This window comes from Halichoerus grypus, chromosome X (genome assembly GCF_964656455.1).
Source record: "Halichoerus grypus chromosome X, mHalGry1.hap1.1, whole genome shotgun sequence".
NCBI lineage: Eukaryota > Metazoa > Chordata > Mammalia > Carnivora > Phocidae > Halichoerus > Halichoerus grypus.
In genome coordinates this window covers 36,721,294-36,738,819 of record NC_135727.1, presented here as the reverse complement: position 1 = coordinate 36,738,819, position 17,526 = coordinate 36,721,294, and the positions used below count along the sequence as shown (strand labels likewise).

General features: G+C 43.2%; 2 protein-coding genes across 2 annotated transcripts in view; one reads left to right on the top strand and one right to left on the bottom strand.

Moving 5' to 3' along the window:
* The window catches only part of TRPC5 (transient receptor potential cation channel subfamily C member 5), a 260,230-nt gene extending 253,259 nt beyond the window's left edge, over positions 1 to 6,971 (bottom strand). Inside the window, exon 1 of the mRNA XM_078063933.1 lies at positions 6,107 to 6,971. The gene's annotated coding sequence lies outside the window, so the exon portion shown is untranslated. The remainder of the gene's footprint in view (positions 1 to 6,106) is intronic.
* Positions 6,972 to 7,112: 141 nt separating this feature from the next.
* Positions 7,113 to 17,526, top strand: part of LOC118528468 (uncharacterized) — a 201,832-nt gene continuing 191,418 nt past the window's right edge. Inside the window, exon 1 of the mRNA XM_078064000.1 lies at positions 7,113 to 7,299. Coding sequence (XP_077920126.1) covers positions 7,113 to 7,299 — 187 coding nt within the window. The remainder of the gene's footprint in view (positions 7,300 to 17,526) is intronic.

The following is a 17,526-nucleotide window of genomic DNA, read 5'->3' as shown; positions in this document are numbered from 1 at the left end:
TTCTTTCACCTGTAAAATAGTGACAGGTATAGTGTTTACCTAAGTCATTAAAGTCTACAATGAGCAATTTACTTAGTTCCTTTGAGCTTTAGTATTGTTTGTACAGTAAAGAGGATAATGTACCTATTTTATGGACTTGTCCTGAGGGCTTACACGAGATGCTGCATGTAAGACACTTAGCACATAACTTAGCACTCTCTAAGTGTTAACTGTTGTTGAGCTGCCTTTTGTCAGACGTGTTGATAAGGAAAAGTATTTCTTACCTGATAACAGGTCATTACTTTCTAGGGGAAAAATCACTGTAGCTTCATATATAATGTCTGTTCCTTTAGTGGGCTCATGTTAAAAAAAATGTCCTTCGAGTTTCTGTGCTATGCTTTTACCTTCATCATTTTTTTTTTTATCCAGATCATTTCACAACTACCCTATGAAATAGGGGTTATTATTCACCCATTTTACAGGTTGTTATCAGGCCAGAAATCAGTAATATTTAGTTCTGCCCCTGGAATGCTATTTCGGCCTTGATTTTTTTCACAGTTGCTCCACTGAAGGGGTGTGTGCGTGTGCACAGGTGTGTGCCTACTGCACATATGTGCAAACATGCAGAACGAGCCTCACTACTAACTTTATAACTTGGTAATTTTGAGACATGCCATATAATAGGCCACTTCTTTTGTGTGTATGTGTGCATGTGTGTGTGTGTGTGTGTTTTAGAGAGAGGGGGAGAGTGTGCATGTGCATGTGAGTGGAGGGGAGGGGCAGAGGGAAAGGGAGAGAGAATCGGGAGCCTGACATGGGGCTTGATCCCACAACCCTGAGATCATGACCTGAGCCGAAACTGGACACTTAACAGACTGAGTCACCCAGGAGCCCCGAATAGGGCCACTTCTGACTTTAGTCTTATTCTATGAAGTGATTTCATCAGGACCACCTTTAATTCTTTCTGAATAATATTTGTTTTGGGGCCCCCATTCTGTCGAAATATATTTTACTTTTGTTTGTCTTAATGTTCTTTTTGTGGAAAGCCCAATGTGATTCACACCAATTAGAAATAGGTGCTAGGTGCCCTATGACATCACATCCAGTGACTAGTTTTCTAGCCAACTAAACTTAATGACAAAATCATATTAATTATAGTAATAACTTCCACATATTGATTGTTCATAATATGCCGGTGTCTTATAGTGTCTCGTGTAGTCTTCATAACAACTCAGTGTCAGTGGGTGCTATTATTAATCCCTTTATACTGATGAGGAACTGAGGCCAAGAGACAAAGTACCTTGTACAAGTTTATACAGCCAGTTATTTGTGGACAGGATCAGGATTTGAACTTAGGTCTGTGTGCATCCCCAAGTCCAGGTCCTCCTGGTAAGCAGAACAGTCCTACAGTCTGATTCCTTTTAAATCAACTCTCTTGCCCACATTTATGGCTTTTACACTGGATAATGGGAGAAGTGGACCGGGGGTAAGTTTATATTTTAAATTTTCAAGTGATAAGCCACTTGAATTGTCCCTGCATGCCCTGAGGATAATTGCTTATTTTCAGATGACTTTCAGATGCTTTTTGGGATAAGCTCTAGTCCAGTGCCTCTCAAACTTTAGTATGCAAACAAATCACTGGGGAATCTTAAAAATCAGATTCCAATTCACTAGGCCCAAGGAAGAGTTTAAGATTCTGCACTTCTAAATAGCTCCCAGGGGATGGTGGTTCTACTGGTGTGGGGACCACACTTGGAGTAGCAAGACTCTAACCCACTCCAACCTAACCTCTCTTTCCTAACCTTATGATATCCTCACTATAATATAGAAGTTCTTCATATTATCCTTCTGGGTTATAAGAGATGTGTTTGCATCAGCCTATTTTCTCAGATCCTAAAAAAAAATCTAGGGTGGGATTAATTGAAACCAGGTATGAAGGCTAAAGAATAGAGGCAGGAAATAACAGCCCCCCCAACACACAAACCTTCCTTCTTCTCAGACTCTACTATAAAAACCATCTGCCTTGTCTTTTCTGCTTCTTTTGTTCTAATTTTTCAATAAGTGTGTGAATGCATGTGTGTGTATACACATGTGCATTTATGGGTGCTTGTTCTGAGAATGACTATACAAGGCCAGAGCCATAGTTACTGGAATCCACCAATTTCCATTCTCAAGACTAACAGAGTGCAGCGGAGTCTGGGTTTTCTAGATGCCTTGCTGTTGGTGGTGTGAGCCAGATCAGCCAGATAAGTGTGAGCAGCTAAATCTTTGTCATGTTTAATTCTGCCCTCCACCTGAATATGCTAGCTGTGGGCATATGCTATTTTTCTTAGCTGCCAAGATAGAAGTGTGTGTGTGTGTGTGTGTGTGTGTGTGTATGTGTGTGTATTGGTGGCAGATGGAGGGTGAGAAGGCAAGTCACAAGGATATGGCAGTAAACATGGTAAATATAAACATGGCAAGGAAGTAGAGGGTTGTGATCTTGGCAAACTTGGTTTTGGTTTCCTCTTGACTTCCTGGAGAGATCTTCAGAGAGCTTTAGGAAATGTATTCAGTACTAGCAGGCAGTCTTGGGTTCTCGTTCTGATTCTGTTACTAGGTAGTTGTGTGATTTTGGCAAGTCATTTTTACTCTCTGGGCCTCAATTTCTGTGTAGGTGAAATGAGGGCATTGGGCCCTGCCCTGATCCCTGCTTGTCTTCCACCATCGGCTCTTTCTTGCAAAAAGCTGGGACAATTGCATTGGCTACCAGCATCTAAGTGCTAACCCCACAATGGGTGATGGAGAACCCAAGCTAGGGAACTTGCAAAGTTCCCTGGACACAGCAAACGGCGATTTTTTGCTTTGTCCCCCCAGCTTTTATTTCTTTTAGGAATCATCTGTTGTTGCTCTATTGAGCATGATGCACACATTTGTGTATGAGACCACGGCTGAATTATTCAGGACTCCTTCTTTGCGATCAGGGTGGGTCAGTTGGTCTCACGGCTCAAAGGGCTTGAAAGACCCATCAACAGCAGGAAAGCTATGGCAGTTTTAGAAAGAATGACATTATGGAAATCTCAGCTACTAAGCTCTGGACTCACTGGCTAGCCTCAGCTTCGCCCTGATCTAGAACAGATTACTGCAATTTCTGCCTAGAATGAGGCATCATTTCTGCCTGTAGGATGCAAACTTTGTCATACCCCTCTGTGAAAACCTGGAAAATGACTGGGCCAGCTTAGGTTGGTGGCACCTTAGGCCGCAGGGCGCTTTGGGGAGAAAGGTCCTGCCCCTCATATTCCCCACCAGCTAAGAGGAGGCTTCTGAACAGCTTAGTGTACTTAGCTAAAAACAAGCATCTTTGGCAGGAATAAACCAGGCAGAGATGTGTTGGTTCCTCTCCTCCAGTGATGGAGCCACAGCAAAAGACATTAGAATATTTGGAAATAGGCTGGAAGGAAATAGCATGACACATTTGAAATATCCATTCGATAATTAAGCACCTGAATGGCTCACAGATTGAAATTTAATATGCTAAGGAGTGAAATGAGATGGCAAAAGGGGAAAGGTACTCCATTGCTCCCAATTCTCTGGTTCTAAGGAATTCTATTATTGTTTACTCAGTGTTTACAAGGCAAATCATACGCAATTTTAGCGTGCTTCACATCAGAATCAATTTTCTGGACTAATTCCATCCTCAGCTGAGCAAAAGAAAGCAAACACCTGGATGGTTTTCTTTCCATGTGTTTCAAAACATCTTTGGGTTCTCTCCTGTCCCTCTCCTCTTCCTCCCTACCCTATCTTTAATTTTCTGGCCCACCCTTCTCCCAGCGTGTATGGTTGGTTCTGTGTGTCATTCTGGTTGTGAATTCTAGAAAGAATGGAATCATAGGACTGTTGCTCGTATAGCTGGCAGAGATGAGATATTTGGTGCAGGTTTCTATGTTGGAGCATATACTGAAGCCCGGGGAACCTGTGTCAACACGTTTGGGGACTACATTGGTTCTATATCCCTGCACAACCTACCTCCTTGTCCCCTGAGTAACTGTGGATCAGGACCCACCGTGGCAGCCAGATAACTCACATCACCAAGAACAGAGCAGAGACCTGTGCCTTCCTTAGCCTTCATCCCTGTGGACGCTTTCAGTTCTTCCCCAATATGAAACTGCCAGTTCTTTCCTACCTGTCTGCAACCTGGTCTTTGCTATTTATGGGAAAGTATAATTTTAACCCATCTAAGAAGATATTTGCTTATGATTGCCTAAAAAAAGTAACAGAATGGGCACCTTTTCAGATCTTACTTGAGTAATCCTCATTCTGTTCTGTCTCTAAGCAGTGAGCATTAGAACAAATTGCCCAATACAACATAAACAGTTTCACTTAATGCAGAATCTGTTTCTCTCATTTGCTGAGTTGGAAGGAGGTAATTCATTGTATTCCGGTAACATAGTAATAAATAGAAAGTTTAACACAAGAGCCTGGGTGCTTTGGAAGCACCCCCTCTCTGCTACAGCAGCACACAGCCCAGATTGTAGGGGGTTGATCTGGGTCCTTGAAAAAAAATACACACACGATATATATATATATGATACAACTTTAAGAAAGCATCTCTCTCTCTCTCTCTCTCTCTCACACACACACACACACACACCCTGTGTGCATATATATATAAAACTATATATATAGTAAAACTCCATGAGAGCAGCATCTCCAAGGGATCAAAACATAGATTTCAAGTGGCATTCAGTTTTTCCTTCAACCTTGCAAACAGAGCAAGAGTGGTTCCTCTTGACCCTGTGGGTTTCCTTTATTCCAGGCTAAATATTTGCTTTGAAACCAACTTGCTACTATGTGAATGTATTTTCATGCCTTTTGAGTTACAATAAGCAGATTTTAAAGAGTGAGTGAAAGGTACTATTTGACATCATTTATATCTCAGCTTTGTAAGAATCTATGGGAAAGGAGATATGATATAAATCAGCTGTAAAACACCAAAAACCAAAAAAACAAAAAAACAAAAAAACAAAACCCAGTCTGAAACTGACAAAAGACAATCATGAATGCTGACATACAAACTTGTCATATTTGCTAAATGCCATAAAGATAAATACATGGCAATAGACAAGTGGGTCTGGGTACCATGTCAGTGTAGTAATTATTTCTCATTTGAAGTAGGGCCGACACACACAATCTCTAAAGGGAGCATTATTGATTCATCTGTGTCTCTCGTACTCATAATAAACTCGGGTAAAGTTCAGAGATCCTGTCTTCCACGCTGGTTTCTAGGCTTCAGGCTTTTCATGAGGGAGTGATAACCTTGCTAGCCACTCGGCCATCACGGCATACCTGACTATGGCCAGAAGCCCAGGTTGGCAATGGGGAAGAAGCTCTTCTCATATCACATTCTTAGAGTCCATGGAGAAATACCAGGATCTGCAAATACAGCTCAGTACCCCTGTGTGTGTGTGTGTGTGTGTGTGTGTGTGTGTGTGTGTGTAGGGGTATGATAATGTCCAAGTCAGTATATGTGTTTGGAGGGAGTGGGGTGTTTACTTTAGAGCAGAGATCTGACTGATGTCCCCCCATTTGCATTTCCTAGTTCCTTTAAGGAAGCCAGGAAAACGAATCTGGTCATTTCTTAAGTTTGAAATATACAAAACAGAAAGAAGGGTAAATGGACACTCATGAGTTCACCCCAGCCCTCTGCATCTTAAAGTGGCTTTTGGCAACAGGATCAGTGTCCTTATTCCCATGCCCATCTACCTCCCAGGTGGATTTTGAGGAAGCCTGGGAGCAGGTTCCCCAGGGAGCCTGACACCTACCCAGGGATGGAGCAGATCACTGACCGGGGTAGGGCAAAGCTCTGGTGTAGGAAAACATCCGGAAAGAAACGATTCTTTTGGTCATTGCCAAGAGCCACCTTTCCTAACACCCCTAGAGCTTTACCCCATCGCATCTCTCTCCCTGTGTCCAAAAAACAATCTGTTGCTGGCTTTGGTCGGCTCCCCACTACCCCAGCCCACAGCCTGCCAGCCAGCGCCTCCCAGCCCTCAGCATCCCAGCACCCTCACTTAACCCGCACCTCGCCGCCCCTTATGGCAGCGCTCGAGCAGCGAAGCAGAGGGCACCGGGCCGCCTGTCGACTTACCCCGGGGCCAAGTGGTTTGTTCGGATCTGCGTCGTCTGGTGTCCGCGAACCAGGGCGCGCGATGCGGCCGCCTCGCCGGACTCGGTCTCCCGGCGGCGCGCAAACAGCAGCCGCCTGGGACAGCCCCGGGCCTGCAGGCTGCCCGGCGGTGGGCGGCGGAGCACAGGGAAAGGGGCGGGGTGTGGGGAGAGGCGCGAGTGCTGGCTCCTACCTTGGTTTCTCCCTCCGCTCCTCAGTTATCGCCAAACTTCCCTGTGGCTGGCCGGCCCTCCTCACCTTTCGCCTCCGTCAGCGCCCCGAAACTCTTCGCTCCACCCGCCCCCTGCCTGTTCTCGCTCGCTTCTCCCGGCTGTCTGACCCAACCTGGGCCGCTTCAAGCGCACGCACTCCCTTCGCGCAGCCAGCCACACAGTAAGAGCCGGGGAAGAAACTGACACGGGGAAACTGACAGGGGTGGCCGACGCGGGAGTGTGAGGGGGAGAGAGAGAGAAGAGACAGGGAGAGAGAACCACAGAGAGAGAACCGCATTTACGCTCTCACATGCACAAACGCACGCTCAAGCTCCAGCTGCCAGGTAGCGGCTGGCGGGAGACCCGGCCACCCCTCCAAATCTTTCTAGACTAGAGGTTTCTGTCCCCTTCTGCTGCCGCTTCTGGAAAATGCTATACAACGAAGGGGAGAGAAAAGCAAAGAGGGGTGGGGAGGGGAAAATCGAGGAGGTGCGCTGCCTTTCTCCTCCCCACCCCTAGCTCCAAAAATGTCCAACCCTGAGCTCTTCCTTTTCCCTTCTATCTGCTCCCGGCTTCCCTCTGCTCCTGTTCTCCCTTTCTCCCTCCCTTTGGGTGTCTGCGAGCTGCGGAGAACCCGTCGCGGTTGAGGGGTGTGTGTGTGTGTGTGTGTGTCTGTATGTGTATGGGGGGGAGAAAGCCGCGGATGGCGAAAGCACCTCTCACCTCCCCCAGCCCCGGCCGAGGCCTCACACCGCCCCCCCCCACCAGCTCCAGGCATGGGCGGGCGGGGCGGGGCGGGGGAGGCGGGGAAGGGGGAGGGAAAGAGGGAGGACGGGGCAGCCTGCAGGGGCAGCCGCTACTGCCTTCTCTGCAGCTCGTTGGCCAGGGGTGGAAGGAAGCCGCAGCCGCAACCCCAAGTCAGCCCCCGCTGCCCCGTCCCACCGCCTCATCTCTCCCCCCTCGGTACGGAATTTTCTGTTTCGTTCGTTTGCTCTCCCCGGGCCTCCCCCTCCCCTGGGTGTTGGCAGAGACTGGGGGGCTAAGCGCGGGTGCGGGTAGAGGGGACCGGAGCGCCTCGGGGCGGTTGGCTTGCAGAGTCTCTTTTTGCCCCTTGGCTTGAGTACCCCCTGCTTTGGACCGTGACCCCCACCCACCCCCACCCCTCCCAGCCCAGGCTCTGTGCTGGCGGTGGTGGGGCTGCGCTGGCAGCCACCGGTCATCCAGGGGGAAGGGGAGTTGAGCCAATGAGAGCGTGGTCTAGCGGCCGGTGGACAGCCGGACAGCTGGACAGCGGGACCCTGAGTCGCCAGAGGCTGACCTGGGGTCGTCTGCTCTGGTTTTGATCCCTGACGGGTTTAATGTAACCCAGTGCAGGCAGCCCGGGAACTAGCCCGATTCTCACATTTGTGTCCTTCTCACCCTTAGGGTCGGTCTCCCAAGACCAGCCTAGATTGAAGGGGGGTGGGGAGTGGGGACGGATAGTGGTATTGTAGGATGAGGGAGTAAGTTGCTTCATGGTGGCAGTGGTGTCTATGGGGGGGCAGTGTCACCAGACACTTGGGCAACTCGTTGATTTTTGCGCCTTTGTGTCCCGTGAGCCCCCTCCCCCCTCTCGCCCCCATACTCTTGCGCCCAGAACGCAGACCCTCTTGAACCTTGCTGGAACTGAATGGCTCCACGCCGCCTCCCCCCCACCCCCCCAAGCCTGAGACTACTACCTGCAACCTGCAGGCACTTAGGTCCACTAGCTGGCATCATCTTGTGGCCCCACCTCACAGCCCCAAAGCTCGGCTTTGTCTTTTATCTCCCTCACTTCCTCTCTTCAGAAAGGGGGGTGCGAGGCTCTCTACCTTTCTGAACGCTGGGCTGGTACCTGAAACCCTTTTCCGTACCCATTCTCAGAGTAATCCAGAGCTCAGAGAATGCTCCACTGTTCTTCCAGCTGTCGCCTGCACACACACTGTGAGTCTGAGTGGAGCTCTAGAAGGAGCCAGAAGCTTCTGCCCTGTCTAAATGGCCGAGTGTTCCATTGCCTTGTCATTGAAGCTGGCGTAGTTATGTTTAGTGGGAGCCCTAGCAACTCTCCTAGGCTACCCTGGGAAAGTCCCTCGGGGCACCAAGCAAGAAAAGTTTTTCTGTTGTCCTCAGTCCCCTTCACCCTGAGGTGGCCCACTATTCTGGAGAGTATAAAGCTTTGTGTGGGAGCAAGGCATCTGAGAAAAGTATTGCCTTAGGGGATGAAGAGTTTGTGTTTGTGGGTGTGAGGGGGGGAGAGGGGTGAGGATGGAGCCTCCCCCTCCATACTGTTTAAACACTTCAGGAAGTGTTTCTAAACACTGGGCAATGATATAGATAAAAAAAAAATCACTTGATTCTGGAACCCATTCAAAGGCAGTTTTACTGTGGCCAACAACCTCAAGTGTACAACCTCCCAAATGAAAGAGGTCAATGTTGGGATTAAGCTGGTTCCTCTTTTGGCATGAGGGGTCAGTAGGATATGTGGCTCTGGACAAGACCTTGGGACATCTCCCTTTCTCTGACCAAAGTGCAGTCTAGCTGAGGCTTCCAGCCAAGCTTAAGATGCAACCAGAAGCAGTGTCCAGGAAGAGAAGGAGAACCCTATTCTTGTGAACTGTCTCCTTCAAAGGCCTTATATACAGTGCAATTGCCTTTAACATAGGGGGATTATGGGTGTTTTTGAATTTTAATGTTTTCCCAGTGAATTGTGGATAAGACCCCAAATTTTCTTCTTGTGCTCACCCTACCCTGCTAACCTCTTCCGGAGATCAAGGATATACAAAAGAAAATCTCTTCCAAAGTTAAAAGCACCCATTCAAATATCAGGCACTACTATATGAATTCTAGGACAGACTTAACTGGAGGATCTCCTAATGCAGTTAAGCTGACTTGGCAGGAGCCTGAGCTTGCCTCATTTGCTTGTCAGCCTAGGGGCTGGGGCGGGGGGAGGGGCTCATCTTCTCTGTGAATATGGAAATATTCAAGTTTTCTACTTGGTGGCTGAGAGTGTATGTCTGTTTGAACTCTCCTAGGGCAGTTTGCAACCAAAGGCTACAACTGCCAAAGTGGTTCAAAGCCAGAAGTGGAAGTGACTATGAGTAATTGAAGCTAGATCTACCTGGCTTCTAGGTGAGGTTAGCCCACATGGCCTGGCCTATTCAAACACCATCCAGATATGACTTCCTAAGGCAACTGAGACTTCAACATTCAAGGGCACTGTCTTTACTCTTCTTACAGCCTTGACCATAGTGGTAGGTGCGACAGGTAGACCAGAGTTTGGTGTAATATCAGAGCCAAAGTGAGATGGGTGTGAGAGACCCAGAGAGTCAAGGAATTTTCTTTTCCCCATTAAGCAGGGTATCTCAATCTAGGCAGTACTGACCTTACGGGGCCATAGGATTCCTTATTGTGAGGGGCTGTCCGGACATTGTAGGCTCTTTAGCAGCATCTCTAGCCTCTGTCCACTAGATGCCAGTAACACCCCCCACCTTGTGACAACCCAAAATGTCTTCAGACATTGTCACATGTCCCCTAGGGGGCAGAATCGGCCTCCCCACCGAGAACCACAGCATTTAAAGTAGTGTCATTTTTCAAAGACTGAATTTTACCTTAATTCTCCCCACACGACATGTCCAGATCTTGTATTGACCAGAATCTCAGAAAGTATGGAATAGTTTGTGAGGAAACAGCATAGAAAGGAGTTCTTACAAATCGAGAAATTTTGACAAATGATTCAATTCATTGTTATAATCATTGCCACCACCCCCCCCCCCCCCCCCCCGCCGCCATGGAGCTTTGGTTGAGCACTCACTATAAGCAGGGTGTTGATTATAGCAAAGACCTGTAAAGACACAATTCCAGCCTTCAGCATACTAAGGAACTATTGACCTTTATGTCCCCAAAGGGAAAGGGTTACAGATTTTCATGGATAACCAGTTTCTGGATTGAATCCCACCTGGCTTTCTCCCCCTTTTATTTCCCTTTTGTTCTCAGTGACTTATTCTTTAAGGTTCTGCCTTAGGGAGATGGCTCTTTGTCTTGCTAAGCACCATAGACCTATGTTGAATTCTTTGTGACTTCTTTCTATGTGACACATACACCACCATAACAATGTGCCCAGCATTGAAATGACCACAGCATCACAAAGGCTTTAACACACTGAGCAGTTTGAAGGGCAGGCTTTTATTTACAAAGGAAAAGGCTTCTAGTCACCGGCACATTAGAGAAATACTCCACGGTGGCAAAGACAAAAGAAAGGAATGGAATGGAAGAAGAAGAGGTGATTCTTAAAATTCTGTGGAGTGTTGATTGTGGGTTTTAACTCTCTCGCTGCCCCAGAAAGTCAAAGAACACTAGTGTGAGTTGTAGGATCCTGCTCCGGATTTCAGCAAAGGAAAACACAGGAGGAAGTGGGGAATATCTGTTCAAATTCAGCTGAGTGAGTGCCTGCCTTAGAAAATGAGTTTCCGGTGAGCCAGACCTACATCAGTGTCACTTACTTTGAATAAGTCCTAGGCCAATACCGTGCAGATGTAGATGGCAACATGTCACTTGTGAAAATCCAACACAGGCACTACCAGTCAGCACATTTAAACTTTGTATATTCATGAATTATGATTCTCTTGCCAAGGCTAATTATTTATTTAAGTAAAAGTTTTGCCTGAATTGGGACCATGAATGGCTGTAAGTAATTGAAAACACGTTTTACATTTCAAAAGTGTGTTCAAATTCTTATACCACAACAGAATCCCTGTAATCAAGGCATAAGGCCTTAAATAGTGATTAATCTTAATAAAAGAAGTGTAAACAGAACCATACTTCATAGATTAGCTAAGGACTTTGCTGTGCCTACCATTAATAGGAATGCAAATGCAGCTAGCCCTGGGCAAATTTATAAAGTGGAATTACAGCATCACAGTACATTTAGAGAACACTGGGCCTTGCCTAGGGTTCCATGATAGTTAGTGACAGAGACAAGACCCCAATCAAGTCTTGCTGCTTTGTGACTGACTCTGTGTGTGGCCTCAGGGAGGGCAGGTTTAGTCTTTATTCTGCTTGCCCTCATCCCCTTAGCTTATTAAAAACCTGCCCTCATGGAATGATACGATCTGCCCTAATCAAAATACCAGAGTGTTCTCTCTCTCAGGAATAGCTCTGTCCTCAGCCTTTCCCCATCTAATTGTCAAAAAGTAAAGCCTCTATCTACTTAGTAAGGAAAGTGAATGCGTGAGGGGACAGGTATTCCTTTCACATAAAGACTTCCTGAGGCATCTAAAATCACCCCAGTTTCGGGTCAGGCTTTGTAAATCTGTGGAGGCCAGGGTAGGACAGAGAAAGTTTGTTTCTCCTTAGGCAATTTTTTTCAGGGAGGGCTTGGTACAAAAATGAAATTTTTAATTAATTTAATTTAATTTAATTTTAATTTGAGTATTTTTCTATGGTGTGAAGGAGTATCTGGTGAGCTGTGCTTTATTCTTGGCCAATGACACAGATCCTTATGGACGGAGTAATGAGGAGCTAGCTATGGAAGGCTCTTGGAGAGTGGGTCGTATTAGAGAGTGTAAGTTTTGGAGTCAACAGACCTTGGTTTTAATTCTAGCTCCATGTCTTATTCGTTGTGAAAAAAAAAAAAAAAGAAAAAGTTATAATTTTGATAAAGTTTGATGTTTTCTTATGAACATTTTATGCTTTTAGTTCTTACGTTTAGGTCTTTGATTAATCTTGAGTTAATTTATTTTTAAAGATTTTATTTATTTGACAGAGACACAGCGAGAGAGGGAACACAAGCAGGGGGAGTGGGAGAGGGAGAAGCAGGCTTCCCATGGAGCAGGGAGCCCGATGCGGGGCTCAATCCCAGGACCCTAGGATCATGACCTGAGCCGAAGGCAGACGCCCAACGATTGAGCCACCCAGGCGCCCCTTGAGTTAATTTTTATTCATGATGTGAGATAGGGGTCCACTTTCATTTTTTTGCATGTGGATATCTGGTCCCGGCATCAGTTGTTGAAAAAACGATTCCTTCCCCATTGGACAGTCTTGGCACCTTGTCAAAAATCATTTTGCCCATAGATATATGGGTTTATTTCTGGACCCTGAATTCTTTTTTTTCTTTAATATTTATTTATTTGAGAGAGAGAGAGAGAGAGCACCTGTGTGCGAGTGGGGGAGGATCAGAGGGAGAAGGAGAGAGAGAATCCTCAAGCAGACTCCTCGCTGAGCATGGAGCCTGATGTGGGGCTCCATCCCAGAACTCTGAGATCATGACCTGAGCTGAAATCAAGAGCTGGCTGCTTAACTGACTGAGCCACCCTTAATTTTATCCCAATTGTGCTAATTTGTCTATCCATGTTCTAGTACCACACTCTTTTAATTACTGTAGCTTTGTATTAAGTTTTGAAATAAGGAAGCGTGAGGCCTCCAAAATTGTTCTTTTTTCAAGACTGATCTGGGTAATCAGGGTCTCCAACTCCATATAAATTTGAGGATCAGCATTTCCATTTCATCAAAAAAGGCCATTAGGATTTTAGTTGTGATTACACTGAATCTATAGATCACTTTGAAGAGTAGTTCCATCTTAACAATATTGTCTTCCAATCTATGACACACAATGTCTTTCCACTTATTTAGGTTTTCTTTAATTTCTTTCAGGAGTGTTTTATAGTTTTCAATGTGTAAGTCTTGTACCTCCTTGGTTAAGTTTATTCCTAAGTATTTTACTCTTTTTGATGCTATTAAAAAATTAAATTGTTTCCTTAATTTCCTTTATGGATTGTTTATTTCTAATGTATAGAAACACAGATGATTTGTGCATATTGATCTTGTATAACCTGCAACTTTGTCTAGTTTGTCCATAAGCTCTAATAGTTGTTTTGTTTATTCTTTAGGATGTTTTCTCTATTTAAGTTCATACTGTCTGTAAGTAGAGATAGTTTTATTTCTTCCTTTTCAATTTGAATTCCCTTTATTTCTTTTTCTTGCCTAATTGCCCTGGTTAGAACTTTTGGTCCAATGTGGACTAGAAGTGAAAACAGTGGGCATTCTTGTCTTATTTCTGATTTTAGAGGAAAAGCCTTCAATTTTTTTGTAATTGAGAATGAAGTTATCTGTGGGTATTTCATAAATGCCCTTTATCAGGTAGACAACATTGCTTTCTATTCCTAATTTTTGAGGGTTTTTTATCATGAAAGGGTGTTGAGTTTTGTCAGATGCTCTTTTTTTTTTCATTAGTAGAAATGATCATATAGTTTTCCCTTCATTCTATTAACATGGTATATATTACATTGATTGATTTTCTTGAACCAACCTTACATTCTTGGGCTAATTCCCCTTCAGCTGTGGTATATAATCCTACTAATATGCTGCCGGGTTCAGTTTATAGTATATTATTGAGAATTTTGCATCTGTATTCATAAAAGATATTGGTCTGTAGCTTTGTCTTTTTGTAAGGTCTTGGTCTGGCTTTGGTATCTGAGTAATGCTGGCCTCATAGCATGAGTTAGGAAGTATTCTCTCCTTTCTTTTGGAAGAGTTTAACAATGATTAGCTTTAATTCTTCTTTAAATATTGATAGAATTCACCAGTGAAGCCATCTGGTGCTGAGTTTTTCTTTGAGACATTTTTGATTATGGGATGTTTTTGATTACTGATTCAATACCTTTGCTTTTTACAGATCTGTTCAGAATTTCTATTTCTTCTTCAGTTTTGATAGTTCGTATTTCTAGAAATGTTTCCATTTTATTTCCAGTTATCTAATTTCTTTGTCTACAACTATTCATTCTTTTCTTATACCCATTTTATTTCTATAAGATTGATAGTAAAATGTCCCCACTTTCATTTCTGATTTTAGTAATTTGAGTCTTCCCTCTTTTCTTAATCTAATTAAATATTGTTAATTTTGTTGATCTTTTTAAATAAATAACCTTTGCTTTGTTGATTTCCTCTATTTTTTTCTATTCTCTACTTTATCTCTTCTCTAATCTTTATTATTTCCTTCCTTCTGCTAACTTTGGGTTTAATTTGGTCTTTTTTTTTAGTTCCTTAAAGTGTAAAGTTAGATTGTTGATTTGAGTTCTTTTTTTTAACATAGATGTTTGCAATATAAATGTCCCTTGGAGCACTGCTTTCATTATATCACCTAAGATTTGGTGTGTTGTATTTTCATTTTTATTCCTAAAGTATTTTTAAATTTTCTCTTGTGATTTCTTCTTTGATACTTCTGTTGTTTTAGAGTTTGCTGTTTAAATTCTATATGTTTGTGAGATTTCCTGTTTTCCTTGTGTTATTGATTTCTATTTCTAGCTTCACTTCATTGTGGTTGGTGAAGATACTTTATACGATTTCAATATTTTAAAATTTATTGAGATTTGTTTTGTGGTCTAAAAATTTGTTCGGTGGAGTATTCTGCATATATTTTTACATCTAGTTGGCTTACAGTATTATTCAAGTCTTCTATTTCTTTTTTCATTTTTTTGTCTCATTGTTCTATCCATTATTGAAAGTGGGGTATTTAAGTCTTCAACTATTATTTTAGAACTATTTCTCCCTTAATTCTTGAATCATATGTATTGGGTCTCTGTTGTTTGGTGTATATATGTTTACATCATTAGATCTTCTTGATGAGTTGAACCTTTTATCAGTATATAGTTTTTTTCTTTGTCCCTTATAACAATTTTTGACTTAAAGTCTATTTTTCCTGTTATTAGTGTAGTCACCCCAGCTTTCTTTTGGTAGCTATTTGCATAGAATATCTTTCCATTCTTTCACTTTCAAACTATTTGTATTTTTGGCTCTAAAGTGAGTCTCTTAAAGGCAGAATATACTTGGATTATGATTTTTTGTTAAATCTATTCTGTCAATATCTGTCTTTTAATTGGAGACTTTAATCCATTCACATTTAAAGTAATTACTGATAAGGAAAAACTTACTACTGCCATGTTGCTATTCTTTTTCTATATATCTCTTTTGTTTCCTAATTCCTCCATTTATACCTTATTTTGTGTTTGATTTCCCCTTCTGCTTTGGGATTCTGTATGGTAAATGACCATTATGGGAAAGCTAATAATCTATTCTTCATATATTTATGCAATAACTATGAAATGGAAAACCTGACTTCCCGCTATATCTACTTTCTCATCTTCTCTCATAGGCATGCAAATCAACTTCTCTGGTCTCTACCTCTTACAGCCATACCTATCCACTTAAATGTTCAATCATCAGTTCAAACTCAGTTGCTCTGAAATGGACTACTTTCCCCAGAAAACCCATTTTATTTTAATAAGTAAAATATAATCAGGAATTTTATTATTTCAGCCCTCCAGACTTAAGTTTATCGTGGATTCTTCCCTCTCCCTTAGGCCTCCACTTCCATAAAATCATTAACATCTGTTGGCAATTCCTCCTTGTCACTTAGATTAGAGGGAAAAATTCCAGACAAAGGTCATAGTATGTGAGGATTCCTGGGCAAAAACATATGTTTTAGGAAGTGAAAGAAAATAGAAGCAGCTGTTATATAGATTCCAAGTAAAAAAGAGTGGCCAGAATAGTCGGGGGCTAGATTATGCAATTATATAAAATCATGTGAGTACTTGCCGTGCTAGAGACTTTGAAGTTTATTCTAAGAAAAGTGAAAAGCCATTGAAGAAGGAGAGTTACATGACCAGGAATCCATGTTAAAAGGATCACTCTGTTTAGAGAGAATGGGTTAGAGGAGAAGAACATTAGAGGCAGAAGGATTAGCTAAGAGGGTGCTGAAATAATATAGGAAAGAAGTAATGGTGGCCTAGAATGTGGCAGTCACAGTCAGGTTGTAGAGAAGAGGACAGAATCATGAGATAGTTAAGAAATATAATCAATAAGACTTAGTAATGAATTGACTGTGGTGGGTGAGGAAGAAGAATGTGTCAAAGACAATTTCCAAGTTTCTGGCTTGAGCAAGTAGGTGAATAGTGATACCATTTTACTGGAGTGGGGAAACTGACAGATATACATATTTGAGAGGAAGAATATAGGTTCAGGTAGGATAGGAAGAAATTAAGATGCCTGTGAGACATCCAAGGGGAGATGTTAGAGAGTTGGTCATATAAATCTGGAGCTCCAAAGAGACGTCAAGGTCGGTGACAAGATTTGGAAGTTGTCAGTATGTGGATAGTATCTAAAGCCATGTGATTTAATATCACCTAAGGAGAGAGTATAAATAGAAGAGGGCAGAGGGCTAAGCTGTGTGTAGTCCTCCAATATTTATAGATCAAGCAGTGAAGTAAAAGCCACAAAAGAGACTGAAAATACTAGAGAGATAGGAGAAAAATCAGAATAGTGTGATATTCCAATAGCAGTTGAGGGTCGTGGCCAGGGAATAAATATTTCAAGAGGGAATTCAAGAGAGTTGGCAGAAAAGAGGAAATGAAAGGAAGGACTTGTTGGTGGGGCATATGGAGTCAAGTGAGGTTGGGTTTCTTTGTTTATTTTTAAGATGGGAGAGGCTTTGAGATGTTTAAATCATGACAGGAAGAAACCAATAAAAAAGGAGGGAAGGAGAAAGGAGATAATATAGTGGAGTCCCCAAAAGGTACAGAATTAGCCTTAGAGAGGAGGGGGACATCTTTTCTACTATAACATAAATGAAGGAGAAAAAGCATCAGTGTGCATTAAGATAAGTTTGTAGATTTCATGGTGCAAAGGTGGGGCAGTTTCCTTCTGACCTTCTTATATTTTCTGTGGAGTACTGGGAAATGAGACCATTTACTGAGAGGAAGGGCTCAAGGTGTAGAGGTTTGGAGGTTTAAGGAGTGTGTAGAAAATAATTTTAAGAATGGGAGGTCCAGCTAATTGAGTAAACCAGAACTACCAGGCACTGTTGAGAGCAGATTGGTGGTTCTTCTAACACTGCTCAGCAGACTGAGTGCAGATGCAGAAGGGAGAAGGTTAACTTATCCAGGATTTTGCTAGGTGGCTGTGATAGAAGTGTAGTGGATCCAAAGAGCTGGAGATGTGATGAATTGTTGAATCCAAGCTCAATAGAGAGAGAAGTGAAGGCAGGTGGAGGCTATGGATATGGTTAAAATAGAGGGCTCAATGAACAGGTGGTCCCAGTGAGGCTGAAGAACTTCATTGTCTTGAGAAAAATGGAGTGCACACAGCAGAAGGATAGAGAGACTTGTGGTACGAGAGTGGGGT